This window comes from Papio anubis, chromosome 4 (genome assembly GCF_008728515.1).
Source record: "Papio anubis isolate 15944 chromosome 4, Panubis1.0, whole genome shotgun sequence".
Classification (NCBI taxonomy): Eukaryota; Metazoa; Chordata; class Mammalia; order Primates; family Cercopithecidae; genus Papio; species Papio anubis.
This window is the reverse complement of record NC_044979.1, coordinates 84,906,286-84,924,250: the sequence shown is the minus strand read 5'-3', so window position 1 is coordinate 84,924,250 and position 17,965 is coordinate 84,906,286. Positions and strand designations below refer to the sequence as shown.

At 33.5% G+C, this 17,965-nt stretch overlaps 1 protein-coding gene across 12 annotated transcripts in view; it reads left to right on the top strand.

Annotated features, from left to right (window-relative positions):
- Positions 1-17,965, top strand: part of DGKB (diacylglycerol kinase beta) — an 808,853-nt gene that overhangs the window by 207,100 nt on the left and 583,788 nt on the right. For 6 of the 12 annotated variants that reach the window (XM_017956904.3, XM_017956901.3, XM_017956897.3 and 3 more), the window contains exons 3-4: positions 9,637-9,713; positions 13,407-13,427. In XM_017956904.3, coding sequence (XP_017812393.1) covers positions 9,637-9,713; positions 13,407-13,427 — 98 coding nt within the window. The remainder of the gene's footprint in view (positions 1-9,636; positions 9,714-13,406; positions 13,428-17,965) is intronic. The other 6 variants (XM_017956905.3, XM_017956903.3, XM_017956902.3 and 3 more) reach the window with 1 other exon arrangement.

Below are 17,965 nucleotides of genomic sequence, written 5' to 3'. Positions count from 1 at the left end.
GCAATATTATCACCACAAATAGTGAATGGTAGTTAAGCAGCACTTGTCAATCTTCCTTCCTACTTAGGTAAACTGTCCATGCGTCCACTCTTAAGCCAGACCTGCTGTGAAGAAGATTGCATTCTCTCTTACCCACTAAAGGACAACATTCTAGTGGGTGTTTAAAAAATTTTTTTTAATTGTTTATTTTTTCACTCTTGACTGAATAATTTCTATTAGCAAGCTATTTTTTTTTCCTCTCTTTTCTTAAAAAAATTATTTTGCCTTCACTTCTTGCAGTCTAGCTACTGCCCAAATTCTTTCCTTCTATGGCCAAAAAAATGTTTTTGAATGAGCTGCCTATATTTGCTGCCTCCCATTCCTCTCATCATATTTTCTCTTAAACTCACTCTGGGTTGTTTTTTTCCCCAGCTACTGAATTGAAACAGCCCTTGAAAGTGACACAAATGATTTCCGTCTTGCTAAACTTAAAAGTCTTACTAAATCTGCTCCTCATTTAACTTGATATTATGTGACACTTTGCTTTTAGGATATATTATTTTTCCTGGTACTCTTGCTATTTCACTAGGCATTCATTATTAGTTTCCTAGCAGATTGCTTCTCTTTTCCTGGTGCTTGAACTGCAGAGTGCTCCAAAACTCAGTCCTTGCTATCTTACTTATCTACAATCACTATCCATGTGATGTCATCCAGTTAAATACTGTTTATATAGAAATGATATTCAAATTTAGTGCTTCAGCCCAGGCTTTTCTACTGGATTCCACACTCATAAATAATTGCTTTACTAATGGCCACACTTGGATATCTAATAGATTTATCAAATATAAAATGCCTAAAACTAAAATTGAAGACTCTCTATTCCAAACATGGTTTATCAGCAGTGTTCATCATTTTACTTATTGGCAACTATATCCCTCCAATTGCTCAAACTTACAACTTTGGGATTCTTGACACATTACTTTCACAACCCATATCCAATCAATAAAGAAATTCTTTTGGCTCTACTTTCAAAATAATTCATCTTTCCTGCTCCACCACTAACATTTTCATGCCATCACATCTCTATACTGCATTGATATAAGAATGTCTTAATAATGTATTATGTTTGTATTCTATCTTCTTGCACTAGAATACAAACTATAGGATTAGGCATATTTTCTGTTTTGTTCAATGATATATTCCAATAGTTAGAACAGTACTCGTTCTAAACTCAATAGGTGGCTTGAGAGTATTTGAAAGAATGATTAAGAAGTCATAGCTGCAGACTTTTATTTCTGTTCTTTATCTCCAGATTTGTCTTGACACACCTATTTATTCTTTCTAAAGTACATAAAATCCCATATAGATTGTTTCATTAATTATTGCTTATCAGAGTTGAATGTTAGCATTCTTTCCCAACTCCACATTAATAATGTCATGTGGGAGGCTTGAAATTGTCATGGTGGAAATATTTACAACACAGCAATTGGCAAACACTACAGTATGTACCCTCCACATACTGAACAGTTGTTAAACCTTTACCAGCACACTATTTGTCCACACCAGTCAATTCTGTCCCTAATAATATTTCTCAATTAGCAATTATGTTTTCAATAGAAATTTTTAGTTATAGTATAGATGACTGGCTCGAAGGCAAGTATACTCTTTTTCTTAATGTATTTTCTACACAATAAAATATGTATAAAGGTGGAAATTATTTCATAGATTCCTAGTGTCTGGATAGGGTTTCTGGATAAATTAGCAGATATTTGTCTGGGTTCCTGGCTAAATTAGCAGATATTTGTCTTTCAAAAAAAAAAAAAAAAAAAAATCACTCTTACAAATATTTTGTGCAAGGCATTGGATTAGATTCATACATCAAAACATTAAATGTAGATAGATGAAGGAGTAAAAATTGCTAGCAAATACAAGAAACAGTTAATAAAAACTGATGTTTAAGAGGATTAACAATGATAACAAATATGAAAAGGAGAAAGGAAATTTTCTTCATATTCTCAAATCTATAGTCATTTTGGAATTAACTAGTTTTTATTTTTCAGAAGTAGAAATACTTATTGCTATATGTGTAACAGTTTGCTCAAATATATTATGTCCATTATCATTTTAAGCTAACAATGATTCCAAGAGCTTAGCAGGAACAGGTAGAGAGTGACTCGCACTCAGAGCAGCTTAAAGTATTTGCCCAGAATCCTGTGGTGAGCCAGAAGCAAAGACCTGAACAGAGGGTTTGGATTTTGTACAGCTTTTCCTTCTGTAGCAGTATCATTAGAATATTATTCTTAGGATTTTAAAAAATCCAAGTGTATAGATTTCAAATAGAATATAAACTGCTACAAGATAGCTGTTATTATTTTTAACAATAGTTCCATATTTCTTTTTCAATCTCTTTGTACTTTTATGAAAATTCTCACACAAGTACATATAAACTTCTGTTTCTTAGTAACTAGTTCTCTAAATCTCTTATTCTATAGTCCTGTAGGTATTTATTTCCTTTCTGCTGCTGGCTATAAGTAGAACTTCTTTTATATTATCTGGGGAATTTCATTTAATGACAATATTATTTTCTGGATCTCTCTGCTGGATTCCAAAATGCTATTTTTGCTATTGTGACCTAAGGTGAGAGTAAATAAATCTTTAAATAAAATGTTCTCATGAGGTTTTTTTTTGCTTCCCTAAAAGAAGTTCCCTGTGTAGCAATCAGACAAAATATATATTCATTCATAGGAAAATTTAACAGGATACAAATTGCTCATTAACTCTTACTTTCTTTATGCATGTGATTAAGGATCAGAGCAGTGATCAATTCCATCTCAACTGCCTATAAGACTCAATTGAGAGGCTTTTTTTTAAAGGTCCTCATGACTAGCCAGTTATGGAGATGTAGGCCAATTAAATCTTCATCACTGTGTTTTGAGCGCAGACATCAGCGAATATTAAAAGCTCCCCGGATGATCCTGATATGGATCCAGGTTTGAGTATTACTAGATGAAGATAAAGCACTATTTCACCACTTTTAAGTACTGTATAGCTAAGGGAAACTTTATGAAATGTAACATTGGACTGAATGCTACCATATTGTCTGTACAACAATGATACAATTTAAGTATACAATTTTACAATTAAATTATATAATTTAATTATAACTTTACATTTAACATTTATATAATTGATAAAGATATCAGACACATTAATGCTAGCTAAGTATTTAAATTAGAAAAATCTTCTCTTTAAACAGTTGAAGTTGCAGAGCCCTCTCTACTACAGGGTTAATACAGTTCCTGAAAAAATGCTTTTTGCTGAGCACAAGAAAAGTCTTCTGGGCCATGAATATCTTTTGTGATAAGAGGGAAAATCTATGTGGGGAGGCTTAGATTTTAAAGGAAACTTTTGAAAGCACTGAATTGAGCGACCCGAAATATGACTTTTCCATGGTCCCACTGAGCCTCTCTCACTTTGTAAAAACTATCATACTGCCTGGAAAACCAGTATCTTTACTGAACGTGGGAAACATGGCACTATTTTGGTAAAACAAAACAAAACAAAACAAAACAAAACAAAAATCATATAGTGAACCTACAGTCAGTCCACTAAAAACACATTATTTATAAAAATGACAAATGCATTTTGTAAGTTGGGTCTTGACTTTAACAGTAGAATATATGATAGTCTCTTCACAGCAGCTATGACTACTATTTAGGTGGCAAAATTATTGGCCTTGACTTTTAAAATATATTTACTGTACAGGAGTTTGAATCACTACTGTACATTCTTTTGGCTGTGTGATATTAGCTGTGTAATAACAAGGTTCCTAAGCCAAATTGTAAACTTGTATTTGTTCTTTTTCCAAAGTCACGAGAATGGTTTTGGGTCATATACAATAGCTTGAATCATTATATAAAACTGTTTTAGCTGTGTGATCCTAAGTAGGTAATAATTTCCTCAACTTTGATCTCTTCATGTGTTAAGCAGAAGGAATATTTGTCAACATTATTGTGAGTTTTAAATGAGATAATAGAACGCTTTGCAAACTCTAAAATGCTCATGCATTCAAGTTATAATTAATAGCGTTACTAGTGCCCAATACACAAATCGGATGCAGATTCTAAGAGAGTTATTATGCGGTGTCCCATGGAGCATGAGTTATGACCTACTGTGTTTGAGAAGGTCCTGAGAGATTTTGTGGATAAGTTGACAGATAAACCGTGCCATACATTATGTTGAACTTCACTCGACGTTGGAGAGATTCCTGAGGAAAAAAAAATCATCAGCAAAAGAAGAGCTCTAAAATCATGGGATGCCTTCAGAATTGGATGAATGGATTTTGAATAGTAAATACGGAAGGTATAGAAAATAACTGTTGGAAGACAGGTTTGGATCATATTTTTACACACCTATGGTGCCAAGAGGAGGAGTTTGTGTTTCAATCCAAAGGCAAGAGGAAACTGCTGAAGGGTGATGATTTGTTTAAAGTCACGTTTAGGATGGAACAAAGGAAGAAAGATTTATTGGGCACCAGACATTCTGCTAGACACAGTACTGCCAGATCCCTATCATTATTCTAATTTTAAATATTAGAAAACTGAACCATAGAGAGGTTAAAAATATGCCCAGGGACATTCAGCCAAGAATTCCAGAGCCAAGATTCAAACCTAAATCTAGCTGGCTTTAAATCTCTCCATTACTTCATGGGGCCTTTGAGATTAATCTGACAAGTATGTGTTGAGTTTTTTGGGAATAAAGAGGCAAAGAGGCAGGAAAATCACAAAGGAAACTCACTCAAGTTGTAACAGATGCCTAAAGAGATGTGAGAGGAACTAAAAGTGCTTCATTTTTCATGTAGTACTTTTTTAGGATCCATTTGCTATTTTCTAAACATTACCAAATGCTATTAGTCATTTATTTATTTTCAATTCAGGCTAATGTAAAGGGGCTTTAATTTTTCTTGAAAATCATGTAAAAATTCTGAACGTTGTAAAAGTAAATAAAAATTTAATATTGATCCCTAACATGTAGCTCATTTAACTCGCATGGCATTGTTTATTACATGACTCAGCCAAAATGAGAAGATTCACAGGGTGTGTGCATTTTGGGGGGCCCCTGGAACTACTCAAGTACCAGAGCAGGTGATAGAAAGGTAAAGTATAGGAGAAAGTCAACTCATCTACCCATAAACATTTTCTTTGTTCTTTCCCAGCTCATTCCAAGAATGTTTGCTTAATAAAACACCTCCCACTTTCATGCTTAGTACCATTTTCAGCTCTAAGGTGATTCTGATAGTGATGAAAAAGACAGCCTCTTGTCTCAGCTGTAGTTATTGGTATAGTATTAAATTACTTACTGGGAAAATGGATATGTTAGTCAAAGAGCAGTAATTTGTATTCACTGTTGTTTTCCAAGTATCCTGCCCTGCTAGTCAAGCCAAGCATAGGAACCTCTGAAATTAGCCCCATGTTTCAGAACTTCCCCAAGTCATACCCCTCCTTTGCTTTCCAGGAGATCCAATCTTTTGTGCTGTGCATCTGTCCAGCTCCCTTATCCCAAGAACTAAACCTGCCGTTTTCAACCTGGCTGCTTAGCACTGGGTTGCCTAGCACTTCACTGGTCAATCTTCCAGGTTCTTTCTCCCATTACAGACATGTGTTTACTAAACTGATCTCCAAGCTCACAGCTGCCTGCCTGGCTGGCTGCTTGCCTGGATTTCTCAGCATTGCTCAGCCCAGTATCTGTCACTGTGCTCTTTCTTGAAGCTCTATTATTAGCTGAATTATGACTGAGGCCACATCTTACTATCTGTTCATCCAGGTATAACTTCCTCTGTTTATTTTGTCCTAGAAGGCAGGTCAGGCCTAGTTATAGATCCTTTCCCCTCTCCACTGCCCCAATGTAGTTTTGGACAGAATGTAACTCAGAGTTGGCTCAATAAAAAAGATAGGAATGTTTATGGTGATAGCTCATAGGAAGAAATTTGGACAAGCAGTTAAGTTACAAATAAGATAAATGTGCGTTCCCCCACGAAAGAAGGTAAAACATAGCAGTAGGATTTTCACAACTTAGTGCAATTTGGGTGCCCGAGAAGACACGTAGATAATTCACGTAAAAAAAGTGCTGTCGAGAGGTTATGGATATCCCGAACTCTCTGATGTTCCATATGCAAATCCTGATCCTTAGAAGATTGACCAGTCAAGTCAGGGCCTCAGTCTTAGAGAAACTGGGTCCAAGAAATCTTATTAAGACAGGACGATAAGAACAAGATAGTGCTCTAGTTTCCAAACTAGATTGTGAAATGGAGATCAGATATTAAGATATTAGAACTGGAACTTGAGAATTGGAGAGGCAGTGAGTTGAATTGATAGTGATTCATCTGAATATCAACTAGAGCAGCTTAAATTGTCTCAGGCCACATCATTATTGAGCCCTAGTTCACGGAAAGGGGAGTCATATATCTAGAGGTTTTTGGCTGTTAATTTAGCTCATGATTTCTCTACTAAGAATATTCATTATAAACTATGACCAGTACATTTTATGACTAGTAAAATGTTGTAGGAATAATTTTATGAGCTTTCCCTTTTTCTGCATCATTTATAAATAATTATTGAATGTGTTTTTTACTCTCATATAAACTTGAAATGAAAAGGTCATTTAAGCAGTGTCTCTAAAGTTGTGTGGGAGGCCTATGTGGGAGAAACCAAAATTGTTTTCTCCGCCTTCCATTTTATCATTGGCTTAAGATATGGTTAAAATAAACATGGTCTATTGAGATATGATATTCCATAATGTATGCCTCTGTTTATGTGTGTGTCTCTGTGCGTCTGCACAGTATGGGTTACATCTACGGTTATGGATAAAAAGAAGTAAAAGCGGTTCTGCTAACTTATAATAGTGCCTTATTATCCACAAAGAAGGATTTGAGACTAAGGAATCAGCTTCGTGTCTCTTTTTAGTATATAGTTTGGTCTCAGTAGTGTAAGTTTTCTAACAAAGTACATACAGAAGCAATTACTGTAATTTATTGCCATTTAGGAATAGCTCTGATTAATTTAATCTCAATATTTATTGCAATTCTGTTGTTTCAACTTTGTGATAAAGGTGAAAGGTGTGCAAAAATGAAAGCACACATTTTCTGCCCTAGAACAACCTCCAATCTAGCAAGGGACAGGACATAAAAAATTAACCCTGATCACAATGTGGAAAGTGCCAGCAAATTATATACCAAAAAAGAAATACATAGGAAGCTGTATAGGCATCAAGCAAATGCGCATGCGCGCACGCACCCCTCAGAGGATGTCCACAACAAAAAGACAAACCGTCTAATTAAAAAATGGTCAAAGAATTTTAATAGACATTTCTCCAAAGAATATACCAATGACCAATATGCATATAAAAAGATGCTCAATATTATTAGTCATTAGCAAATGACTAATCAGATGTAAATCAAATCATTTCACATCCACTAGGACGGCTATAATGAAAAAATGGTTAGAAAATAACAAGTGTTAGTAAGTATATGGAGAGACTGAAACCCTTATACCTTACTGGTGGGAATGTAAAATGGTACAGCTGTTGTGAAAATCAGTTTAGCAGTTCCTCAAAACATTAAACATAAAGTTACCGTATGACCTGGCAATTTTACTCACAGGTATATAGCCAAGAGAACTGAAATATATGTTTATACAAAAACTTGTACACTTGAATGTTCATAGCAACATTCTTAACATCCAAAACCTGGAAAGAAGTCAAATATACATCAGCTGATAAACAGATTCTTAAAATGTAGTGTATTCATTATAATGGAATATTGTTCAGCTATAAAAAGGAATGAAGTACTGATACATGTTATAACATGGAAAAACCTGGAAAACACTAAACTAAGTGAAAGAAGTCAGACACAAAGGAAACATATTATATGATTCCATTTACATGAAATGTCCAGAATAGGCAAATCCATAGACACAGAAAATAGATTAAGGATAGCCAGAGGTTAGAGGAGAGAAAATACAGGAAGTAACTGTTTAATGGGTATAAGATTTCTTTACAGGGTGATGAAAATATTATGGGATTAATTAGTAGTAATGATTGCACATCATGAATATGCTAAAAATTACTGAATTGTACACTTTGAAATTGTTAATGTAGTCAATTTTATGTGACATGAATTTTATCTCACTTAAAAGTACTGTTTCACAGGCTGGGCACTGTGACTTATGTCTGTAATCCCAGTTCTTTGGGAGGCAGAGGCAGGCAGATCACCTGAGATCAGGAGTTCGATACCAACCTGGCAAACATGGTGAAACCCTGTCTCTACTAAAATTATAAAAATTAGCCAGGCATGGTGGTGGGCCCCTGTAATCCCAGCTACTTAGGAGGCTGAGGCAGGAGAATCTGTTGAACCCAGGAGGCAGAGGTTGCAGTGAGCCAAGACCATGTCATTGCACTCCAGCCTGGGGGACAAGAGCGAAACTCTATCTAAATATAGAGTTTCACACACATACACAAACCCACAGAATTTACCATATAAAGAAAGGAAATGATACATTCCAAGTAAAAGTATAATTCACAAAATATAGGCATTATGTATTCAATGGGCTTGTATGAGAGAGTTTTCTAGCAGGATGTTTCAAAAACTAATTTGTGAATTAGTTTTCTGGAACTGGGAAATATTTTGTGGTAGTCCACATATCACTGACTCTTAGCAAAGGTCAACAAGAATTAGATGCAAATGGTAGCAAACAGTTTTCCATGCTCTGTTCCATAAAAGAAAATGGGAAAATCTACGTATTTCCTACATTTTAATTTTAAGGGTTTTTTTCATTATTATTCAAACTTGATTAAATATTCAGATGACTCATCCATATTTCTTAGCTGTTATTTCCTTCTAACTTAAAAGTACATTGTAATTCTGAGATTTCTCAATCAAAAATTATATTTCAATATGTATAATGAGCAATATTTTAGTAGACTGAATGAATATATCTATATCATATTAATGTATTTAACTTTAATTGTAATAATATTTATGATAATTCTTTTATGACATTATTTTATTAACTTAAAATTTCTTGTCACCAACTAATAAGATGAAAGGTTTAAAAATAATAGTACTTTTGAAGAAAATAATTTATAATTCTTTTGGTAATATGTCTAAGCTTTGTTTCTTCATTAAATGGGGTAATCTTTATATATAACAAAACTAAAATGTTATTCACAATGCATATATAAGGTAAAATACATGACATAACTAAGTTAAAGCTTACTTACTAAAGCTTTAATTTAATTACTAAAGTAAGCTTTAATTTAGTTGTGTTATGTGTGTAGAGAAAATTCTCCTTAAAAATATCTACAAGATACTAAATCTGTAGCTTCCCTCTAAATGGACTCACCATTGAGGCTTAGCTACACATTTTATTTTTCTTATCCAGCAGTATTTTTTTTATTTAATGCAGTGACCTTTTTGTTTCTTTGTAATTTCTTTTCCAATCATACAGCCTTTTAAAAATGGCAATAGACATTTTATATGTTGGTTTTTAAATTTAGTTTCTGCTGATACTTGTTTACATTTTAAGTGGTCTCTTTCTGGACTGGGCTATACAATCACAATATGTGCATATAAACAATTTTTGTGTTTTCTGTTTTTTATAGATTCTACAAAGAAATTAAAGGATGTTCTTGAAGAATTCCATGGTAATGGTGTGCTTGCAAAGTATAATCCTGAAGGGGTAAAACTTCTTTTTCTTTATATCAGTTTCATATATATGCTTGGAAGAGGATATTTCTTAATGAAAAATTCTTGGAAAAATGTATGTGTGTGTGTGTGTACACATATACATTATATATGTATGATACAGATATGTGTGTGTGTATATATATATGCACACCATAAACCATTTACCATGTACCATAACATAAACAAAATTAAGTTCATAATGCAATGCTATGCTAGAAGATATATTAAATGTTGTACAACATTTTTCATTCAAATAACTCATCTATATTGTATGCTTGAAAGAATATGAATCATTTAAGTGTAGTGTTTGTTATTTTCCTAGAAGTCAGGAAACAGCATTGGATAAAAGAGAGAAGGAATATGCTTGGCTCTCAGTCTATGACCTACAAATTTCAATCCAAAATGGATATTGGTGTAGGGGTAGGGAGTTACCCCTTTCAGGCAATTATTTCCTTGACCAAGGAAGGATTTTGTGTTTCTTATACCAGGTCTGTAACCTTAAGGAGCCAACTTGTACAAAAAGAGAGGGATTTTTTTAAATCTTCTATTTTACCTTTTACCAGTAAGCTTAAGATTTCTTGAAATCATTTTCTTATGAAAACTTTGCATGTCTTGTCAATTGTTTTTGAACACCATGCTTGAATGAATGCCTTTACCTTCCTAATTGTTTGTTAAGTAACCTATTTAATATTAGTTGAGAGATGTTACATTTTAAATGTTTGATCACCATTACTGTTAGTTCATTTGTAGGTTCAGAAGGCAACATTAGGTTGCTTCAAGCTTCTCTTTGCAAAAGATTCTTTTGTCGGGATGTATTAACTAGATAGATTTGTTTGCTGACTAAAATGTGACTTATTTTTTGCGATTATTGTTTCATTTTTGTATGTTTGCAAGAACAGACTTCTTAGTTATCTTTCAATATTGTACTTCCCTGGGATTTATAGAACTTAATTTTAGTTATCATAACCCTCAAGCTATTCAAATTGTTTTGAGATTTCCTATCAGTATTTCTCATAGTTAGCTATTTTTCATGTCATATATCCTTATTCTGTCTACATTCTGGTACATTACTGAGACTTTTAAAACTCTTTAGGTTGGAATTTATTTTCTTAAAAAATAAAATTAATATTGGTGCCCATAAATGATGGAGAAAATAAAGGCTATTTAAAGCCATTACCATTTTTCTGTATTGGAAAAAAAATAGATGTTTGACCTACATTTCCCTCATATTGTATTTTTCTAGATGGCATAGAGAAGGGGAAAATAAAGTTAGCAGCTAAACTTACAAAACCGAGAATTTCAAAGCCTAAGAAAGCAGAGTGGGAAAAGTAAAGATGAATTATAGCACTGAATTGCTACAAGAAAAAAAAATTGTCATTAATATTTATATTCACCACAATACTTGAAAACTTATTTGCTTATCTAATCTATATACAGGAATAAAACCTGTTTTTCTCCCTAATGATAGCTGCTGGCTACAAACTCAGTTAAGTGATCTTGTTTGCAAAGCAGCCTTTTTGCTTCAAATTTTTTTTTTTTTTAAATTTATAGGGCTCTCAAGACTTAGTCTTACTGTTATTATATATTTCATGAGAATTACCATTCACCATATACTACATTTATTTATTAAGGTAGTTATTAGACACATTATTAGACACACATATCACCCTTTTCAACCATGTTATACCTTTCATAAATGTACAGATGTATTGTTGAAACATGTTATTAAAATAATGAACAGTTGAAAAACAAAAAGATCTCATTACAACTCAAGAACAATTCTAAATTAAGAGCAAAACCACTCTCTTATCTTAATTAATTTTGATAACATTTTTCCTTCAGAAGAAAATTTTAAGGTTTATATAACCATTTTAAAAACTAGTATGTATCTTCTAAAAGTCAATCGAAAATAATTAGGACTATCTAATGATGAGAAATAAATCTTTATGACCTTAAAGTTCTCTTCAATACATGACCTCATCCAATTTATAAAAAATTACTCTTACAATATGACAGAATTCCTAATGTCAGTTCACATGTGAAGTTATCACTCTCCATTGGCTTGTCAAGTTGACCCAAAGTTGTTTGCACTGATGACTAGTTAATGATGCTCAATTATACAAGAAAAAATGGACAATTGAGTAATCCAGCCTGAATTTGGAATGATAATTAATTCATTGTTTTCCAAAAGGAACATAGCTTGTATCATTTACATAAAATGTATTGGCAAAAATTAAATTGCTTAACCTCCTACAACATAAAGCTATTTAAATGGTAGATGTACTATTTTGCTTATAATTCCCTTGAATTACTGAATTTTTAAAGTGCTGGGGATAAAAATTTAACTCAAAAAAGATGTGACCTGTTGAAGTGTATTTTAATAGAGAAAAAATATTAAGTATAATTTGTGAATGAATCATTTACTTTTAATTCCTATTAAAGATCATTTGATAATCGTTACTTGAAGAAATGAATAAGAGAAATCTAAACAATGGCCTTAAAGATTCTGTAGGAATAAAAACCTTTCAAAGGCCTTGAGATTCCCAAATTAATAAAATTATAAAGTTTTTAAATAAAGAAACTATTCTAAGAAAAGTGAAATAATTTGTCCAAGACTCACCAGCTAGCTCACAACAGTAACCACAACAAAAACCTAATTGACTAGAATCCCAGTTTAAGGCTAATGTCCTGTGCTCTTCACTTCGTTGACCAAGCCATAGGGGAGAGGACTGTCCTCTTAGATAGGAAGGAAAAAGGTTAGGGGAAGGCATGGGAAGATATTTCTTTTGTAGTGAGTGTGGCACTTCCCAGTACACATACATGTTAATGACTCATGCCTGACAAGGGGAGAGAGTCTTATTAGTCTCCACCTACTCTTGTGTAAATAATATAATGTTAAGAACATTATTACAAGCTAGTTTGTAGCAGAGATCCAGTCTTAGTGAGATTATTCACAGTAAAACATGGTCAGGCCATATAAAGAGTCTCCTGAGAGCAGTAGAATTTGGTAGTACGAGGGGAAGACAATTTAGCATTCCATGTGTTTTTTTTTTTTTTTCTTTTGGTCTTGGACTTCAAGTTCAATTTCAAATTTTTCCACTCACAGCTGAGATATGGGAAGAAAGTGGCAGATGTATATAGAAATATATTTTAATCCTTAAGGGTACAGAGAGATGCTAGGTGTGATGCTGATAGAAGGAAACCTTAGGAATGGGAAATACATATTCAAAATCTAACATACCTTTATATACATGGTTATATTTCTATTAATCCTCTGAAATATTTTAATCATACTATATGTGTTACATATTATATTTATCTGTCAGAACAGTTTGCTTATTATATACAAAGACTGATCTAGTCATTGATTCTCACATTTTAGTGTACCTCAGAATCAACTGTGGGGCTTGTTAACACAGGGATTGCTGTCTGCCTCCCCCCTACCCCACGCAGTTTTAGATTCAGTGTTTCTGGGGTGGGGCTCAAGAATTTGCATTTCTATCAGTTTCCCAGCTTATGCTGATGCCACTGTTTTGGAACTATGTTTTGAGACCTGTGGATCTAGGGTATGTTTTAAAATCAACCTGTAAACTTGAACTTTTAGCTAAATAATCAGAGATATGAGATAATGAGTATAAATTATCTTACATTAACACATGTATTCTTTCTTTCCTTGCATGCACAGAAACAAGACATTCTTAACCAAGTAAGACATTTTCTTTTCTATTAAAGTCTGTCTTTTCTTTCTTTATTCTGATATGATCTATGAATTTCTCATCCATATCACTGAACTATACTTCTGTACCAATACGATTTCTATAGTATATGAGATTGCCTGTAATACTCATAGGTTATAATTGAGTTGAATGTGACACATTTTTTTTAATCAGTCAAAGGATTTGATGCCTTAATAGGAGCTGGTACCTTAATAGACAAAAAGGGTCTCAAGTGTGGTCTTCAGTTTTGTAGACCCTGGAATTAATTTTTCTAATTTCGCCAAGATATATCAGGCTGTGCTATTATACTTTATTTAGTAAAAGTTTTAATTTATTAATTTACCATGAGAAATTTTAAAATGCAGTGACAAGGCTTTGTTTTGTTTTGTTTTGTCTACAGTGCTGTGATAGAATCTGTGGGGGAAACATAACCAAAGAGTTGTTGATTTTTGCCCTCCGGGGAAGATTATTCAATCTGTTACTTCAACCACTCTCCCTGAAAATATGTTTTGTAAATTAAGTTTTAGATCAGTAGTTCAGTTGGGTGCACAGAATTCCAACACATTTTCAGGTGCTCTAAATGGATATTTTTAATCACACTGGAGTAGCTATATCTATTGTCTTCCCCACTGTAGAAATATTTCCTACCAAAATGCATGAGTTGTCTAAAACTGTAATGTTGTCTCCTTTGGACAATCTTGGATATGTACTAGCTTCTTCTTATTCTTAAATTGTTTGATGGTTTTAATGACAAGAGCCACAGTCATTTCATGTCCAACATGTAAGGTACAATTATAACATCAGAATGATACTAGTGGACTTAGATACAGGTCCTACATCTTACAATATCCTATAAAGAGGCACTGGTAACATGGCAACTCATCGACTGTGGCGACATTTACTAGCCTCAGTTTCAGAGGATGACCTTTTCCTGATTTCACCTGTGACTTTTCTGGAAACTTGTTTCCCCAAATATGGACTAAGTAGGCTTGATGACACTTAAGAGGCAATCCCTTGGAGTAAATGATTGTTTTCAAGAACGTCATTCAAGAATTGTCATTCAAGTATGTACGTTTTTAGGACTTGGCTATTAAATGGCTTTTGTTGAGCACCCAACAAACACACCTTTTTGCACAACCTGCATCTTTTCTAGAGGCTGTCTGAAAACTCATGTCAAAATAAGCTCTAGCTTTTTGGGGGGTCAGCAGAATGAGTTTCTTCCTTCCTTTTCCTTGCCCAGTCTTTGTTTCATGTGCAATGACTTAGCAGGCAAGCAATTGCAGTTACAGAATAGAAAGAACTGACAAAACTGAGGGTATTCAAGGGGAGAAGAATGAAAGCCTGCACATGTTACTGCTCTATGTGTGCTCTTTGTTTATCAGTGTTCTCTGAGCGTAGGATTTTCTCCGTAGATGTTTCCTGTCAGTAGATGTTCCTTGGCCTGAGGCTGAGTTATGCTTTCATAGCTCCACAGGGGCTTTCTTTATTTTTGCACTTGGTACTCTGTAATGTAGTTTCTCTTAATGTGTATACCCTTTACATTCAGACAATATGCTTTTACCCCTTAATAAGGAACCTGGGGATTCAAAACCTACCTTTTGTAGTGCTGCTGCCTAAAGCAATATTTTAAATGTCCTTAACAAGGATAATGACAATGATATAATTATTAACAATGATATAAAAACCTTTTTACTGTAAGCTATAATTATCCTTCTAGAACCAAATTCAACCCTTTCCATTATGGAAAGCATAAGGAAAGTGTAACAGAGAAAATATGGTCTGAGGAGTCTGACTGACCTGAATTCATCTTAACGGGCCTTGGACAAGTTTTCTATCTGTCGTTTGTTCACCTATAAAATGAAGAGAGCATCAGCCTTATTGGACTGTTAAAAGGGTTAGATTCTAAAGTGTATGTATAATAAATAGCTCTGTGTCTTGCACATAACAGGTGTTCCACTAATGTTTAGAGACAGTGGCTGTGGTCATACTTTAATGATCAATGTGATTTCACAGAAAAGTTCTAGAGCACATGCCAAAGATGAGAGTGAGAATATTGGAGATATACCACCAACAAATTCTGTTTCCTTCATTTTCTCAGGACCTCATTTTCTCATTTTAAATTGAGAAACTCTAACTCTGCTGTCTTCTGCACTCAAAAATAATTTCCTTCCACCATGTGGTAGGAGTGGGGATCATGCCATGTAATTTGCTTCCCCTCCCAAACCTGGCCACAATCCAGAGTGCTGTCCTGGTAGCAGAGCTATTATCTCTTGTATTGCTCCACTTCCTACAACTACATGGTGCTAGGACACTTAGTTAGCAAGGAACAGAAGAAGCATGTTAACCAATATTTCTGCTTCTCTTCCCTATTACCATCAATACAGTTTCAGTGATGTTCCTCTTCTTATCAAATCTATCTATAATTATAAAATACAATTATATCAATTGTGACCAATTTCTTTCTTTACAAAGAAGTTTGAAATCAAGCATAAATGCATTTGGGAAATAAACAAATAACTCTTCTTAGTTTAATAATAAATGCCAACATTGAAAAGGGGTATTTAAATTCACATTGTAGAATGTTTGTTCTTTCACTTCTTTAATAACATTTATTAAACAATTGGTATAGAATTTAAAAATTAATGTTGGGGTTTCTAGCTGATCTTTTTGTACTTTTCCAAATATAAGTTAAAAAGTTAAAACCAACATTACTCTGTCACATCTAAATTTTATTTTTAGGGTTTATCTGTTGTTTTTACTTGTGCTTTTTCATCATTAGAAATAGCTTTTTTGGCCAGCTATGGTGGCTTACACCTGTAATCCCAGCACTTTGCGAGGCCAACACGGGCCGATCACTTGGGAGTCAGGAGTTTGAGACCACCCTGCCAGCCTGGCCAACATGGTGAAACACTGTCTCAACTAAAAATGCAAATATTAGCTGGGTGAGGGGGCAGGCGCCTGTAGTCTTAGATACTTTGGGAATCTGAGGCAGAAGAATCACTTGAACCCAGAAGGTGGAGGTTGCAGTGAGCCGAGATCGTGCCATTGCACTCCAACCTGGGCAACAGAGTGAAACTCCATCTCAAAAAAAAAAAAAAAAAGCTTTTTCAAGCAAAAGAGCATTGCAAGGTACTAAAGGAATATAAATCTAGACATTTTGGTAAAAATGCTTAGAATGTCTATAAAGTTTAATTTTTAAAGGTGAAAGAAATCATAAATCATATTTTTAGGTGAACAAGTTAATTTTTCCATTTAGAAAAATACCTCCAGTAGCAATGTGGACCATGGACTTGGGTAGAAGAGAAGACTAGATATGAGTTACGGAGGCAGTCCAATCAAGTAAGAACATTAGATGACAATGGGTATCACAATGGAGATGGGGGGTAGGCAGATTTGAATACATTTCAGATATATGGCCCAAAGTAATAGGTTATACTTTGAACACCAAAGGGTACAAAAACAGTCACAGTCAACACAGGGTTTTCAAGAGTGGGAAATTGAATAATCATACCATTAATTTTAATTGTTATACCTTATTTGTGTATATCTTTTTTTTTGTCTGAAATGGCAGACCAATTTGACACAGCAGAAAATGCATCTAATACTGATAAACCAGTGGGAAATTACCTTGTACCATGTGTTATTATTGCAAAATCTGTTTAGAAAATTATACCTTAAGTATAACGTAATGCACATTGAAGTTAGAAATATTTATGTCTTCAGTGTCAATTAGAAGCTTTTGGTGTTGGGCAATTCAAGGAAATTTTCTGAGCCTCAGTTTCTTTGTCCATAGGTATTGTGATGATTAAATGATAACACACATATAACATACTTAGTACAGTTCCTAAAACACAGTAACATGTGGATAGTGTTACATAATGAGGACTTATAATGTAAAAGACTGTGTGATGCAAAATCGTGTTGGATCATATAGCCCTTCAGGAATGAGAAGTTTTTAATTGTCTTTCTACTGAGTCTTCATAATTGTAGTCTTAGGTAAAGCTAGAGTTAGTGGAATATGTGCCTCTGAAGTGCTAAAATAGTTTTCATTTGCCAAAACTAATTTAAAAATTAAAATTCAAGGTTTTCACACTTTTCACTCTTTCTCTTCAAAGGAACTATCTATATGACAGATTTAGGGGACTATCAAGGAACTGAAATTTGAAATAATGAATAGTCAATTGCAGTGCAAGATAAGCATAAGAAATGCAATATTTAAAATATAAATTTTTCTAAATGAATTTTAATATAAAAATTATATTTTGAAATCTCAGTAAGATAGCCATGCTGCATATTTAATCAATATACTTTCACTCAGTGACCTTCATATCAATTTTTAAAATTTAATATAATTAGTTAATGATATAAATTAGAATGCAAAACAGAAATGGAAACTGTAAAAAAAAACTGATTAATTTAAATTATTATCTATTTAATTTCATCAGAGTTCTTTGCTCAGTAAGTGCATAGTATTTTACACATATAGGTACTCAGTTAACATTTGTTGATAGATAAAGTGATTTCTTTG